Genomic DNA, 16304 nt, shown 5'->3' on the forward strand with positions numbered 1-16304 from the left:
CGGATGTACTGCGATCTACTTGGCATTTAAACACTGATTAAAGCTAATCATTTTCACCAGGATAATTTTTTTAAAAACCCAAAAACAATCATGTATAATTACGTGTCAAACCCTGTCCCAGTGACTTTACATGAATTATCTCATTTAGTCGCCACAACAACCCTAACCACTGTTATTATCTTCACTATGGATGGGAGAACCACAGGTGTCTCTGCTTTTCTGTGCACACCTTGTAATCACGTCACCCCACCAGGACTGGAAATTTTCCCTTCGGCTTGTGGCTTGAGGGCCCCTAAAGAACCTATTTGACCATAGCTTCGGTGAACAGCGTAGAGACACCTCGAGTTGTTTTTCTTCTCCCTTTCCCCGGGCAAGGTCCCTGGGTGGTGCAGATGGTTTGCTCTCGGCTACTACCTGGAAGGTCGGCGGTTCAAATCCACCCAGTGGTGCCACAGAAGAAAGGCCTGGCAATCCGATTCTGTAAGATCACATCCAAGAAAGCTCTGTGGAGCACAGTTCTACTCTGAAGCACTCGGGGTGTCCATGAGTTGGAGTCGACTTGACGTGTGGTTTGTTTTTTTCCCGGGGCAGAAGGGGATACCAGATTATAAAGGCTATCAGTGAAGAAAGGACAGGGAGCCTTGTGGGGAGAGGGTGGCAAGTCTGGATAGCTACAGCATGGATATCTACACTGTACAGTTATTACTGATTCAGCAAACATTGATTAAGCCTCTACTGCACGCAGGGTCTTGTGTGAGGAGCTGGGGACACCTCCGTGAACAAGACGGGTCCTGTTCCTTTCCGCCCTCGGGTGTGTTCTGGGAATTCCTGGGGGGCAATTTTGGCTGTCATAATGATGGAGGTACTGGCATTGAGTGGGCAGCGGCTGAGATGCTGGGGGACAGCCTCACAAAGCCAAGACTTGTAACATCCATGAATGTCACTCAGTCTGGTAAACGAGGCCTTCCAAAATGGTTCTTATGAAAAGGGGGCGTTGGAGCTGAGGGTTGGGAGCTGTTGTTTCCTTGGGTTGGGCCTGTGCTCAAGAAGCGCCCCTCAGTCAGGGGTGTGGAGGGCCATGAGGCGCAGAAAGGTGAGGGGAGAAGGATGGCGGGGTGACGTAAATTTTGCCATCTTGACCCTTATGTCAGTCCTAGAGAACAGCAGTTGTACCCAACCCATGTCCACGTCTCCTCCATGGACTCAGTCGCATGGTGAGGAGCAGACACCCCCCACAGGGCTTGAGCATGGAGACCGTGATCTTGTGGTAAGATCCTCTCAAAGTAAAAAAAGCTTAAGCACAAGATATAAGCAGGAAGTGATTCCGGATCTAGTGCCCACTGCGGGTAGGGGGCTTGTCAGGAGTAGATCATGGGAGAGCATCAGGTGGCTGTACATTATTGAACACAACCTGGTGCTTGGGGGTTCGTGGGTGTTCACTACATTATTAAGTAAATTAGAACTTCTGCTTCCAGTGCAGTCGATGGACTTGTGTTATACCAACTCTCCTGCTGAGAACAATCAGAAAAGCTGGATTAAGTGTTTGGGTTTTTTTCTGATCTATTTGAAGGTCCAGGAGAGCAATTTATCTTTGAGGTCATCACCTCACCAAATACTGACATCCAGTGCAGAAAAGCAAGAGCTAATGGGGACACATTTAAGAGGAGAAAAAAAAAAAAAAACTAGCTCCAAATTATTAATGTAGGTCAACGGAGTAATTCAATAATATATAATATGAAAAAATGATATGAAAATTATTAATAAATCACAGTATTCCAGTGTGGGGAAACTAATCCTATTAGGGACTAAAATAACAAAATCTGCTTCAGGTTGTTTATTTAGAGAAAAATATAAATTTTAAACCTGTCTGCTACTTAGAAATAACAGGAAATATAAAACGTTTTTTTAGGTGCTGAGTTAAGTCCCCCACGTTTTTAAAATTGTGGTAAGTACATATATATATCAAAAGCTTTGTCATTTCAACATTATTTTACATGTACAATTCAGTGACATTAATTACACTCATCATGTGTAACCGTCACCACTATGTGTTTCCAAACTTTTCTGTCCCCTTAACAGCAGCTCAGTGCCCCCTAAGCAAGGACTCCCTTCTCCCCTCTCCTTCCTGCCCCAGGTAACCACTAATGAACTTTGGTCTCATGCATTTGCCTATTCTAGGTATTTCATATAAGTCAGATCATAGAATATTTGTCCTTTTGTGACTGACTTATTTCACTCAGCATAATGTTTTCAAGGTTCATCGTGTTCCAACTTGCATCAGGACTTCAGGAAATACGTAACTTTCAAATGTTAATTAAAACAACAACAAGAACAATCAGCAAATGTAGCAGAGATTTAAGTTCTCCTAATGTAGATTTTTTTTTCCTTTTAGGGAGTCCTGGTGGCGCAGTGGTTAAGAGCTCAGCTGCTAACCAAAAGGTTGGCAGTTGGAATCCACTAGCCGCTCCTTGGAAACTCTATGAGGGAGTTCAACTCTGTTCTATAGGGTCTGTATGAGTTGGAATGGACTCGACAGCAGTGTGTTTGGTTTTTTGGATAATGTAGATTTGGAAAGGAGCCCTCATGGTGCAGTGGTTAAACACTCAGCTGCTAAAGTGAAGGTCGGTGGTTTGAACCCACCAGCTACTCTTGTGGGAGAAAGATGTGCCTGTCTCCTTCTGTAATGATTACAGCCTTGGAAACCCGATGGGGCAGTTCTCCTTTGTCCTATAGGGTTACTATGAGTCGGAATGGCCTTAATAGCAGTGGGTGATGTAGATTTGGAAAGGAGATCTGGTGGTGCAGTGGTTGAGTATTCAGCTGCTAACTGAAAAAAAAAAAATTTTTTTTTAACTGAAAGGTGGGTGGTTCAAATTCACCCACCGCTCTGCGGGAGTTTGCTTCCACCTAGGAGTTGGAATTGACTTGACACCAAGGAGTTAATGTAGAGTTGGAGTCTGGCTTAGTTATCTAGTGCTGCTGCAACAGAAATACCACAAGTGGATGGTTTTAACAAAGTGAAATTTATTCTCTTACAGTCTAGTAGGCTGTAAGTCAGAATTCAGGGTGCCAGCTTGTAGGGGTAGGCCTTCTCTCTCTGTCGGCTCTGGGGGAAGGTCCTTGTCGTCAGTCTCCCCTGGTCTAGAAGCTTATCAGGTGCAGGGATCCTGGATTTTCCAAAGAACACTCTCTGCTTCTGTTGCTGCTTTCTTGGTGGTATGAGGTCCCCATGTCTCTCTGCTTGCTTCTCTCTTTTATGTCTCAAAAGAGATTGATTTAGATTGTAGATGGAGTCCTGCCTCATTAACATAGCTGCCTCTAATCCCACCTCATTAACATCATAAAAATAGAGGTAGGATTTACAACACATGGGAAAATCACATCAGATGACAACATGGTGGACAATCACACAATACTGGGAATCATGGGCTAGCCAAGTTGACACACATGTTTTGGGGGACACATTTCAATCCATAACAGAGTCCCTGAGTGATGCAAACGGTTAACGTGCTCAGCTGCTAACTGAAAAGTTGGAGTTTCGACTCTACCTAGAGGCGCTTGGGAAGAAAGCCCTGGTGATCTATTGCTGAATGATCAGCCATTGAAAACCCTATGGAGCACAGTTCTACTCTGACACACATGGGGTTTCCATGAGTCGAAGTCTGGCAACTGGCAATGTAGAGTTATAGGGGAGAGATCTGGGTAACTATAAGTTGGGATCAACTTGATGGCAGTGGGTTTGGTTTTTGGTTAGTTTGTGCCAGCTATTGGAGACATGATTGGCACACAGTGAGTGCTCAATAAGTAGTATGAAAATGAATGAATGCAATGGGCTTTTAAGGATAAGTAGAGGCTTGTTATAATGGACGGGTTGGATGGTGCTCCAGGCCTGGAGGTATGCAATAGCCTGGTGAGTTTAGGGCACCAAACAAGATTATGAGGGTGGGAAGGAGGAAGGCAGGTTGAAACTGCCATGCAAGAAAGGGCTTTGAAACCCAGGTTAGGAGAGAAGCTTTGCTCCTGAAGGTGTGGGGAGCCACGGAGATTTCCATGAAGGACTGTGGATCCCACCCTGAGATATGTTATTTCCCTTCAGGTATTCGGGAATGTTAGTCACACTCAGACCTGTTCGGGTTCCCCAAACTGCTGTACCTGTGCCTGAGACCTTTGTGTTCCCCAGTGCCGCACCTGATGAGTGGGGAAACTGAAGGCCAGGGAGCAGTGGGGACTAATCCAGCATTCACTTGGGGAAATAGTCTGGCATCATCTGGTAAAGTTAGAGATATGCAAACCCTACAACCCACCAATCCCCTCCTGGGTTGACTATAGCCTGAGAGATACGCATGCACATGTGGACCAGGAGCGTGCACAGCAGCCTGGCTCTCAAGAGCAAAACCCAGGAACAGCCCAAATGTCTGTTAACAGGAGAAGAGGAATACACAAAACCATGCAGTCACACAATAGAATACTATACAGCAGTAAAAGGAACAACTACTGCTACAGGCAAATAGGAATCTTAGGAACATACATGAAAGAGATTAGGTGCAGAGCACAGTGATTAAGTGTGGACTCTGAACCCAGCCTGCCTAGCTTGCAATCTGGCTCTACCCCTTGCTGACTGGGAGATATTGGGGAAACCATTCAACCGTGCTGTGCCTCAGTTTCCTAATCTGTAAAATGAAGATGGTAATAGTATGCACCCTACAGGCTGTAGGGAGGATTTAAATAAGTCAGTATTTGCAAAGAGTTCAGAACAGTGCTTGGCACACATTAAGTGCTATACAAGCGTATATTCCATAAAAAAAAAAGTTGAGTGGAAAAACAGCTCTCTGAAGATTACATGTTTTTTTTAAAAGTTAAAAAACAATGAAAACTAAACTATGTTGTTTAGGCATTTATATATATTATAAAATTCCTTTCTTAAAAAAGATGGTAAGCAGAAAGTAATTTGGGAGTGGCAGGGAGGCGAGGGTAAGGGATGGGGAAGTAAGCCAGAGAGGGGTGTGTGTTGTTGGTAATGTTCCGATTCTCAGGCTAGGCGGTGGGATCATAGGTGCTCCTCATGTAATGAAAAGGACTAGTTTTAGTGCAGTAACCCTTCAGGACTGGAGGCCTTTGGCCTTGTCCCTAGGCTAACTGGATGCTTATGCGGAGGAAGGTGGCCACCCAGCCCCATGACTGCTTCCTACCCCATGACTGCTTCCTACCCCAATGAGCCCTGCAGAAATGCTGCCGATGGCTTAACTCTCATCACAGGAACACACCAGTGAGGGCGACTTAGAGCCAGTCAGAGGGAAATGGGTCCCAGTCGGTTAGAACGGAGGATGAGGACCTGAGCTGGTCAAAGTGAGATGGCTCTAACCTGTCAAATGGAGGAGGACCCCAGCCAGTCTGGTCTGAGGGAGGAGGGTCCAAGCCTGTCCAAGGGAGGAGGAGGCCAGGCCCACTGAGAGGCCCCTGGAGGACTTGTTTCCCTTGTGGTTTTTTTGTACTTCCTGTTCCCTTGCTCACTGCGGAAGTTCCTCTTCGTACTCTGCACCCAGCGCCTAGCCAGAGAGGACAAGGGCAGGAGGCACCATGAGTGGGGGCACTGTGGGAGGCAGACCTGGGGGCCATGGAGGTCCAGGGGTTCAGCAGAATATACCCTCAACCCTCCTCCGGGACCACGAGAACCAGCGGCTCTTCGAGATGCTTGGAAGGAAATGCTGGGTGAGCTGAGGACCTCCTGGTCCTCCCTGTCTCCCTTTCCTTCTCTTCTTCCCCCTCCTCCCTTCTCATCTTCCCCCTCCTCCCTGCTCATCTTCCCCATCCTTTCCCTCTCCTCCTCTTTTTCCTCTCCATCATCTCCTCTCCTAGAATCCACCTGCCACCGTTCACCAGTATCAGGAAGATCGTGAGCTCTACTCACCTTCCCTTGTCTGCAACTCTTCCTTTGGGCCCAGGGCAGCCACGGGCAAGGAAGGACCAGGTGTGGCTCCGAGACCTTCTGGCTACACTGACAAGACTCCACTGACCCCTGCTCTTCCCTTCCCAGACACTAGCCACCGCGGTTGTTCAGCTATACCTGGCGCTGCCCCCTGGAGCTGAGCACTGGACTAAGGAGCATTGTGGGGCTGTGTGCTTCGTGAAAGATAACCCGCAGAAGTCCTACTTCATCCGACTCTACGGCCTCCAGGTGACCCTCAACCCCTACTGAGCATGCAAACCTGTTCTCAATCTGCAAACCCAGATCTGTGTCCATAGCCCCAAACACTCCAACCAGATCCTGAATCCCTGAGCCCCAGAACCAAACACTTCATCCAGACCACCCCCAAACTCTGGTTCTAAATCTGCAATGACTGACCTAGAGCTCCCATATGAAGATCTCTAAACCCTCAAATACAGTGAAACCTGTGAGAGCCAGAACTTGACAGGAATGCCATGTTTTTCCAGGTCTCGAAAGTTTTCCACCTTTGACAGGGTGCAGTCTTACCACTTCCTATCACTCTCTATTAGTGGAAAATATTTGAGTTTTCCTTCTCTGACAGGTTTCCTCCTTACACAGGTTCTGGCCTTCATAGGTTTTACTGTATTTAGTACACACCCTAAGCCTAAGCTCTGCCATAAACTCCAAAAAATAAGCATTATATTTATACCTGAACTTCAAATCTGTTATAAAGTCATAATTATGGCTCCCAGATGTCCTCTATCAAAACTCTTGAACTCCAGATGTTTGCCTAGCTCCTAGGTCATAAATCTGTTCCACAAACCCTAAACCTGAATACCCCATTTAGTCTTGAACCAAAAATCTGTCTTTTTTTTTTTTCTTTGCCTGACTGCACTGGCAAGAACCTCCAGTACAGTGTTAAATAGAAGGGGCAAGAGAGAACATCCTTGTCTTATTCCTGATCTTAGAGGGGAAAGCTTTCAGTCTTTTACCATTAAGAATCATGTTAGCTGTAGGTTTTGCATAGATGCCCTTTATCAGCGTGAGGAAGTTTCCTTCTATTCCTAGTTTTCTGAGAGTTTTTATAGGAATGGATTTTGTTTTTTGTCAAAGGCTTTTTCTGTGTCCATCGAGATAATCATATGGTTTTTCTTTTCTAGTTTGTTACTATGATGAATTATGCCATATCTGCCTTTTAAACCCAGACATGGACCCCAGAATTCCCATATTAAAACTCCTAAACACTCAAATACTGAGGTAGCTCGTAAGTCAAAAGTCTGTTCCACAAACCTCCAACCTGAATTGTTCAGGCTTAAACCCCAAATTTATCCTTCTAAACCCATAAAGATGGTACCAGCAAAACTATATCAAGACCCCAGGGCCTTCAAATATTGACTAAACTCTTAAGTTATAACCCTGCTCCACAAACCCCAAATTGCACAAGCTTGGCTGAACTCATCTCAAAACTCCCAAGTCTATATTTCTAAGCCTCAAATCTTGACTCCAGCCCCCATATATTGGAATTAACCCTGGTGGCTTAGTGGTTAAGAACTACGGCTGCTAACCAAAAGGTTGGCAGTTCAAATCCACCAGGTGCTCTTCAGAAACTGTATGGGGCAGCTCTACTCTGTCCTATACAGTCACTATGAGTTGGAATTGACTCAACGGCAATGGGTTTGGGTTTTTTTTTTTACCTACTCAAATGAAGACCTTCATTAAGGTAGGGTGTGTGTAGGATTGAATCTATGAATGAGCCCCAGTTTCCTAGGACTGGAGTTCTAAATCATCAAATTCAGGCCTCCCAGTTCCCACATCTAGAGCACTGAACCCCAAGTACAAACCTCTCACAGCAGTATCTGGCCCCATACTGTACTCCAACCCTCCACATCTGATACCTGGACCCCCAGCTCTCTGATACTGAGCTGAAAACATTCAAATCAGATCCTGGGGCCCCAAATCTGGACACCATGCTCCCTTCTCAGATAACGAAGTCATGTGCCCAGAGCGAGCCTCAGTGTTAGTGTGCTTCCCACCTTGCCCCTCTCCAGGCTGGCCGGATGCTCTGGGAACAGGAGCTGTACTCACAGCTGGTCTACTCCACTCCCACCCCCTTCTTCCACACCTTTGCTGGAGATGTAAGTAACCAACCAATCCCTGGGCCTCAGCTGGGATACGGGGAGGAGATGGGGAAAGGTGGGGGGTCTGGAAGGCTGCTGACCCCAAGACATGTGCAGGACTGCCAAGCAGGGCTGAACTTTGCGGATGAGGGGGAGGCCCAGTCCTTCCAAGCCCTGGTACAGGAGAAGATACGAAAAAGAAATCAGCGGCAAAGTGGAGGTGAGGAGGCCCTGGGGGAGGTAACTGTAAGGGTGGGAGCTAGAAAAGCCCCTCCCCTGGTTCTGGTTCCCAGTCCACCTGTCTCTCCACAGACAGACGCCAGCTACTCCCAACACCAGCACCAGCCAATGAGGGTGAGTCCTTAAGTGTAAATAGGGATAAAAAGAGGCTAGGCCAGGAACCTATGGCAGGGTTGTGATAACTCTCTATCCACTCCATTTTCCCAGAGAGAAGAGGAGGGCTCCCACCCCTGCCCCCACACCCAGGTGGAGACCTAGGGGGTGAGTACTGATTCTTCCTTGGGTCTCTGAGTGGGTGGGAGAGTGGTAGATGGATGAGTAGTTGGGTGGGAGCAGAGATAAGTGGTAAATGGGTTGATAGATGAGTAAATGGATGGTTGGGTGGGTGGGCAGGTGGATTACTCTATAGGTGAGTGGGTGGATGGATGAGTGAGTGGGTGGATGGATGGGTGGATGAATGAAAGTATAGATGAATAAGTGAGCAGATGGATGGGTGAATGGATAGATGGATAGGTGGATGGATGAGTGGATGGATGAGCAGATGTTCATGAATGTGTGAATGGATGGGTAGATGGGTGAATGGGTGGATGAGTTGATGGTGGATAGATGGCTGAGTGGGGGGATGAATTGATGGTAAGATGAACGTATAGATAAATATATATAGATGTATACCCATTGCCGTCGAGTCAATTCCAACTCATAGCCACCCTATAGGACAGAGTAGAACTGCCCCATGGGGTTTCTAAGGAGCAGCTGGTGGATTCGAACTGCTGACCCTTTGGTTAGCAGCCCAATGCTTAACCACTACGCCACCAGGGCTCCATATAGATGTATAGGTGGGTGGGTATTAATGTATAGGTGAGTGGGTAGGTGGATAGATGGATGAATGGATAAATGAATGATTGAGTGAATTAATGAATGAATGAGTGAATGAACAATAAATAAGTGACAATATTTCAGTCAGTAAAGGAAGCTATGATTGAATGAATGACTAAGTACATGAATGATTTAACAAATTAATTAGTTACTGTGTCAATGAATGAATGAGTCAGTAATTAAGTGATATGCATGAGTAAATAAATAAATGAATGAATCAGCGAATCTATGAATGGTTTGTTGGGCCCACCCACTTCTCCATAAACCCTACTTGGACCCCTCACCCACTCCTCAGGTGACCATCAAACACACATACACAGATTTCCCCCACAGTCTTCCGTCTTCCCGTCTCTTGTCCCTATGCTTTGGTTGCTAGGTAAATGGGTCAATGGTTGCCTTATTTTGCCCACAGGCCCACCAGCTGGCCCACCGGCCCTGGGGCTGGTGACAGTAGACATCCAGAACCCGGACATCACGAGTTCACGATACCGTGGGCTCCCAGCACCAGGACCTGGCCCAGTTGACAAGAAACGCTCAGGGAAAAAGAAGATCAGCAAGGCTGATATCGGTGCACCTAGTGGATTCAAGTGAGAATCTTCCCACAATGGAACTATAGATCCCTGGGTGGGCAAATGACAGTAGACAGGAGGACAGCTGAGTGGATGGATGAGTAGATGGAAGGATGGGCAGATGGATGGGTGGGTAGGTGGATGGGTGGGTGAGTAGATGAGTGGATGGGTGGGTGGGTGTAGGGCTGGGACTAGGCAGAGGCAAGTGAGGTGCCTAGGGTGCAAAATTTAAAGAGGCAGTCACTCTCAGGTTTCATGCAAATACAATTCAGACTCTGAGAGTGAGTGCCTCCTTAAATTTTGCACCCTGGGCACATCGCTTGCCTTGCCTTCGTCCTGCCTTGGGTGGGCAGGCTGGGTGGAGGTGGGTGAATGGATGGGTTGACAGATGTGTGGATGAATGTGTTCAATGAATATGTGGAGAAAGAGGTGTGTGGTTGAATAGGTAGACAAATGAGCAGATGGATGGAAAGGTGGGCACATGGGTAAGACGGATGGGTAGATAGGTGGGTGGACAAGTGTGAGTACAGATTGGTAGATAAATAGGTAAACAGATGTGTGTGGAAAATAGGTAGAGAGATAGATGTATGGATGGATATGTGGACAAATGGATGGGTGGACAGATGGGCACCACAGACTATGGACCCCTTCCAATTCCGTAACACCTGCTCTCTCACTCATTCATTCACTCACGAGTCATTCATTAATTCTGGCTCCTCAGAGTCCCTCTGGGCAGGAGAGGGTGAGAGGGCTTCTCTAGGAAGGGAGGGAAAAAAGAGCAGTGGGGCTTCACTGGGGTCTCCTCACTTCCCCCAGACATGTCAGCCACGTGGGGTGGGACCCCCAGAATGGATTTGATGTAAGTAACCTTGAAGTCTCCTGAACCTCATTCAACTCCCATCACCCTTCCATAGACCACTCCTCAGACCCCACTCCATGGTCCCTACCCCTTCCCATACCTCTCTCAGATCCCTCTCTGGGGTGGATCTAGTGATAATCTGTGCCCCTTCCCTACTCACCTTATCCCCCCACCCCTGCCCTGGCCTCTTTCCTCCTGGGTAGGTGAATAATCTGGACCCAGATCTCCGGAGCCTGTTCTCCAGAGCAGGGATCAGTGAGGCCCAGCTCACTGATGCAGAGACCTCTAAACTTATCTACGACTTCATTGAGGACCAGGGCGGGCTGGAGGCTGTGCGGCAGGAGATGAGGCGCCAAGGTGAGCCCCCCCACCTCCTATACACCTCCTTCTCCTCCAGCTCTGGCAGCTAAAACCTAAGAGATACACTGAAGTCACTCAGTCCTCATGGAGACCCCCTCTACTGCTTAAATCTGGAGCTGGTTAGTTGGGGTACCTGTTTTACAAATTAGCAAAACTGAAGCTCTGAAAACAAAAAAAAAACTATAATAGCAGCTTTGTATTACTCTTACCCCACAGAGCCACTTCCACCACCGCCACCCCCATCCCGAGGAGGAAACCAGCCCCCCCGGCCCCCTACTATGGGGGGTAACAAGGGTCGTTCTGGCCCACTGCCCCCTGTACCTTTGGGGGGTACTCCGCCCCCGCCAACACCACGGGGACCCCCACCCCCAGGCCGAGGGGGCCCTCCACCACCACCCCCTCCAGCCACTGGACGCTCCGGACCACCACCACCACCACCCCCCGGAGCTGGAGGTCCGCCCCTGCCACCACCACCGCCACCACCACCACCTCCACCCAGCTCTGGAGATGGACCAGTTGCTCCTGCACCCCCTCCTGCTCTGGGGTCTGGGGGAGGCCTGGCCCCTGGTGGGGGTCGGGGGGCACTTTTGGATCAAATCCGGCAGGGAATTCAGCTGAACAAGGTGAGGATGGGCAGGATGGAGGGATGGGGGTCTGGGGCTCTGGGGTGTGCTCTACAAGTCAAGGTATTGGGGGGCCAGGGGCAGAGACTGGTTGGGGTCCCAAGTTTCGGATTCTGGGGTTCAGTGATAGAGTTGGGAGGTTGGAGGGAAGAGGTGGGCTTGGAGCATTGAAGGGGATTCGAGTGTATGGAAGGAGAAATAAAGAAGAGGCAGGGAGGAATGCCCCTTTGGCAGGCCCTGAGCCTTCTGTGCTGTGCCCCTGCTTGCTGCAGACTCCAGGGGCCCCAGAGAGCTCAGCACTGCAGCCACCACCACAGAGCTCAGAGGGGCTGGTGGGGGCCCTGATGCACGTGATGCAGAAGAGAAGCAGAGCTATCCATTCCTCAGGTGAGAGCCCAGCCCTCCCCAGCCTGTGGCTCTCCTCCACAGGCCTGTCCTGGGCCCATCCTGCCAGGACCAAGCACCTGCTTTTCAGGGCTAGGAATGGCATAAAAGCAACCCCAACAGTCACCATCAGTATTAACATTAGCCCCAGGTGTTGATGACAGTATTAGCAGAAATCTTGTTACTTGACAATGTTAACACAAACTTATGTGACAATATAATTAACTCTGTCTTTGACAATAATATTAACATTAATGCCAAGGTGTGTCCACAATATTAACTTTAACCCCATAATATGTCAACAAGATTAAGGTTAACTCATTATGTGATGTTGATAATAATGTAACTAACCCAACCTTTTTACAAAGTGTTAATATTAACTCCCTAAAAAAAAATGAGTCAACAATACTAACATTAACCCACTATGAGACAATAATATTATAACTTACCTCACCTTTAACAATAATTTTCAAATTCACCCATTAAGTAGCATACTGATTAACATTAACCCTTTGGGTGACAGTATCAAAACTAACCACATTTTTGACAATAATATTAATTTTAACTCCAACTGGAACCCAGACCCCAACTGTAACCCCTATCTTGTCCCAAACTGAAACTCCTACTCTCACACCTCTGAAGAGGCCCCTCCTCATCTAGCCGCATAGGTCCCACATCTGATTTCCTAACAGGAGACCTCATTCCCCAGCACCATGAGTCCTGGCCTTTCAAGCCCTAGGAACTACCCTTCCAGAGGCTCCATCCTGAGTTCCCACTCCATGTCCTTCTCTTTCTCTCCCTCCAGATGAAGGGGAGGACCAGGCCGGTGATGAGGATGAGGATGATGAATGGGACGATTGAGCTGCTGTCCCCAGTGTACCTCCCCATAGTCCACCTGTGGCTCCCTGCTTCCCACTGGCAGCACCCTACTGTCTGCATCCAGGCGCTAAGCGCTGTTTCTTCCCAATCAACCCCCTACCCAGTGCTGTTATCCCTGACAGGCCCCCACACTCACCCTAGCAATAGCCAGGCCCCTTTTTGTATGAAATTTCTCAATCCTCCTCACTCATTTTTGAAACAAAGATAAAGTAATTGTCTTTTTGTCTCTCTAAATCTGAGTTTGCTTATATTCCAAATGTGGTCCCTGTTATTTATCTAGCTTTACATATATGCCTTCATTTATTCACTTAGTCATTTAGCCTGGTTTTTTGTTTCCTTCTGTCCTTCTTTCTTTCCACAAACATTTATTGCCACTGACTCCTCCCCTTTCCTCCGCGACATCCTCCTCCAAAAAAGGAGTAACTCAAACCTGTCCCTGTGTTTGAAGCTCTTCCCAGGGGAGTAATTAGAAACTCTTGCACATTAAAGCCTAAAATCAAAGAATTTAACCCTTTGCATTTCTGAAATCTGGTAGATTTAACATCTCAGGTATCCTACCTTTAGAGAAGGAGGAGGAGAGGGGCAGGAAGATAAAGGTGAGGGAGAATCCAGGTTTCCAAGAGCAGCAGAAGAATTTCTGAACCATTGAGGTGGAGGTAGAGGGAGAGGGAGGAAACCAGCTAGACATTGGGGGCATTGGGGATAAGATATCAGGAGTGGGAGCTGGCTTTGCCCCTTAAAAATTCTCCCAGAACCATGTAAGGGGAAATTCCCCTTGAGGAGGAGGAGGGGGCGTGTCTCAGGTTTCTTTTAATTTTTGAAATATTTCATTATTCCACTCCCACCCTAACCAGCCAGGCTCCCAGCATGAGCACTGAGTCTAGAAAGGACCTGTCAGGTATCAATTACCCCCTCCCCACCCCTGCAGAAAGCCTAGAAATCCAGTGCTCCAAGACATCTCCCTTCTGCTGGGTGCTAGGGCCGTTTCTCCACCTTTGGATAGGAAGGCATCACCCAACCTCTGAATCCCCTTGAGCATGGGCTAGAGAAGGCAGAGACTCGAGGTGAAAGAATTGACCGTGGGTGAGTTACTTGACCTCTTTGGGCCCCAGTTTCCTCAGTCTTTAAAATAGAAATAAAAATGCTTACCTCATAGGGCTGTATTGAGAATTAAAGTAGATGGTGTCTGCAAACTGTCTGGATCATTGTAGGCATTTATAAACATTAGCTGCCACTATTGTTGCTGTGGTTGTTATTGTTATTACTGAATTTCACTGACTCTGACTCACCATTGATTTATAAAATTATAAAATACACCATTATTTTATGGATCACTAAGAAAAGCAAAAAAAAAAAAAAAAAAAAAAAACCTACCAATTAAATTATGACCCAACAGTGCTTGTAAGACACAGGCTGATTTCAGAGATGTTAAAAAATTAAACAGTTCTGGAGGCCTGGCTGGTTATGTTGTTTCTTGACCTGCCTTCTGGTTCTACATGCGTATTCACTTGTAAAAACTCTTCATGACATTCTCCCATGGTCTATGTACTCTTCTGTATGTGTGTTACACTTCACCATGAGGTTTACATTAAAAACAGGTTCAACCTGTGCAGCTTAAAATGGATAAAACCTTATGCCCTCAGCACTAAGAGAGGCAATATACACAAGAGGCACTGGATTAATGCTGAACAAACAGACAAATGGCTTTAGGCAGGACACAGGAGTACTAGGATGACCTCTTACTTTTGAGGTCTCCTGAAAAGGTGCTAGTCCCAAAGGGTTAACTAGTCCATAGGGTTAACTTGTATAAGGTCACACAATTTAGTAAGTGGTGGAGCCAGGATTTGAACCCAGGCAGTCTGGCTCCAGAATCCATGCCTTTACCCGATACATTATATTGTTTGGAGAGGCCCAAAGGAAGCTCTTCATCACTAGCAGACCCCTATAGCTCCCCTCCAGATTCAGGTGGAAAAAGGTCATGCCTTAAACCACTCTTGTGGGTTGGGCAGGTCTCCAAGGCCTCTGGAAGTGGGATGGCCCAGGCCACCCAAGGAGACTGGGGCACGTGAGGACCAGCATGTGACTCTGTTCTAGAAAGAATAAAGGAGGGAAGGGGCATGCCTGGTGGGATTACGCTTTTGACTGTTACACTTATGGTAAGGAGGGGCTGATAGAACGTCAGACTGACCAGCCATTCCTCCAATCAGCTCACAGCTGGACTAGCAGGAAGACAGAATAACTGGCTAACTGTATAACCATTTGGTTAACTGTGCAACTCATGGACCAACAGGGAGAGGGGCAATTTGAGGAACTGACAATGTGGTTTCCTGATGCTGTGAAGTACTGAACATCTGACTGACTTACAGCCCGCCTGGGCCTGGCTGGGGCTGGTGGCCTGACAGTGTGGAGGACAAGGAGCCTCCTGAAAGAGTTACAGGCTGACCAACTGACTGATGGTGTTGCTGCCGGACTGGGAGGCAGGATGTTACAGGGCTGAGGGAATGTCTAAATGTTATAGTCTGATGATGCGTAAAGAAGGGCTACGCTGAATTTCAGGTTGACTGATCAACAAATCTGTGGTTGCCTGATGTTGTTGTTATTGTTAGTTGCCATTGAGTTGGCTCCAAGTCATGACAACCTTAAGTATAACAGAATGAAACATTGCCTGGTCCTGTGCCATCTTCATGATCATTGGTGTGTTTGAGCCTATTGTTGTGGCTATGTGTCAGTCCATTTCATTAAAGGTTTCCTTCATTTTCACTGACCCTCTATTTTCAACCATGATGTCCTTTTCTAGTGACTGCTTTTTGGGATGACATGTCCAAAGTAAGTGAGTCGGAGTCTCATCCTGGTTGTATTTCTTCTAAGACTGATTTGTTTGTTCTTCTGGCAGTATACAGTGTATTTGATATTCCTTGCCAACATCACAGTTCGAATGCATCAATTCTTCTTCTGTCTACCTTTTAATTGTCCAGCCTTTCCATGCATATGAGATTGAAAAGACCATGGCCTGGGTCAAGCACACCTTAGTTGTCAAAGTGATATCTTTGCTTCTTAAAACTTTATGGAGGTCTTTTGGCTGATGGGAGCCCTGGTGGTGCAGTGGTTAAGAGCTCGGCTGCTAACCAAAAGTTCAGCAGTTTGAATCCACCAGCTAGCTGTTCCTTGGAAACCCTGTGGGGCAGTTCTACTCTGTCCTATTGGCTCCCTATGAGTCAGAATCAACTTGATGGCAATGGGTTTGGTTTGGCTGATAGGCTACTATATATGGTGACTGACTGTTATGGATTGAATTGTGTCCCCCAAAATGTCAATTTAGCTAGGTCATGATTCACATACTGTGTAATTATCCACCATTTCATCATCTGATGTGATTTTCCTATGTGTTGTAAATCCTACCTCTATGATGTTAATGAGGCAGGATTAGAGACAGTTATGTTAATGAGGCAGGATTCATTCTACAAGATTAGG

At 47.1% G+C, this 16304-nt stretch overlaps 1 protein-coding gene across 2 annotated transcripts; it reads left to right on the top strand.

Moving 5' to 3' along the window:
- The first annotated feature begins 96 nt into the window (after window positions 1-96).
- On the top strand, window positions 97-13067 carry WAS (WASP actin nucleation promoting factor). Of its 2 annotated transcripts, XM_049872471.1 has the most exons (13): window positions 97-1267; window positions 5544-5709; window positions 6035-6175; window positions 7975-8061; window positions 8161-8263; window positions 8356-8397; window positions 8491-8544; window positions 9572-9746; window positions 10545-10587; window positions 10791-10944; window positions 11164-11570; window positions 11843-11957; window positions 12760-13067. In XM_049872471.1, the coding sequence occupies exons 2-13, from the start codon at window positions 5578-5580 to the stop codon at window positions 12813-12815; spliced, it is 1509 nt and encodes a 502-aa protein (XP_049728428.1). In that variant the 5' UTR covers window positions 97-1267; window positions 5544-5577; the 3' UTR covers window positions 12816-13067. The 2 variants fall into 2 exon arrangements, with proteins under 2 accessions (XP_049728428.1, XP_049728429.1); XM_049872472.1 differs by lacking the exon at window positions 97-1267 and having other exon boundaries at window positions 5016-5709.
- The last annotated feature ends 3237 nt before the right edge of the window (window positions 13068-16304 follow it).

This window comes from Elephas maximus, chromosome X (assembly GCF_024166365.1).
Source record: "Elephas maximus indicus isolate mEleMax1 chromosome X, mEleMax1 primary haplotype, whole genome shotgun sequence".
Classification (NCBI taxonomy): domain Eukaryota; kingdom Metazoa; phylum Chordata; class Mammalia; order Proboscidea; family Elephantidae; genus Elephas; species Elephas maximus.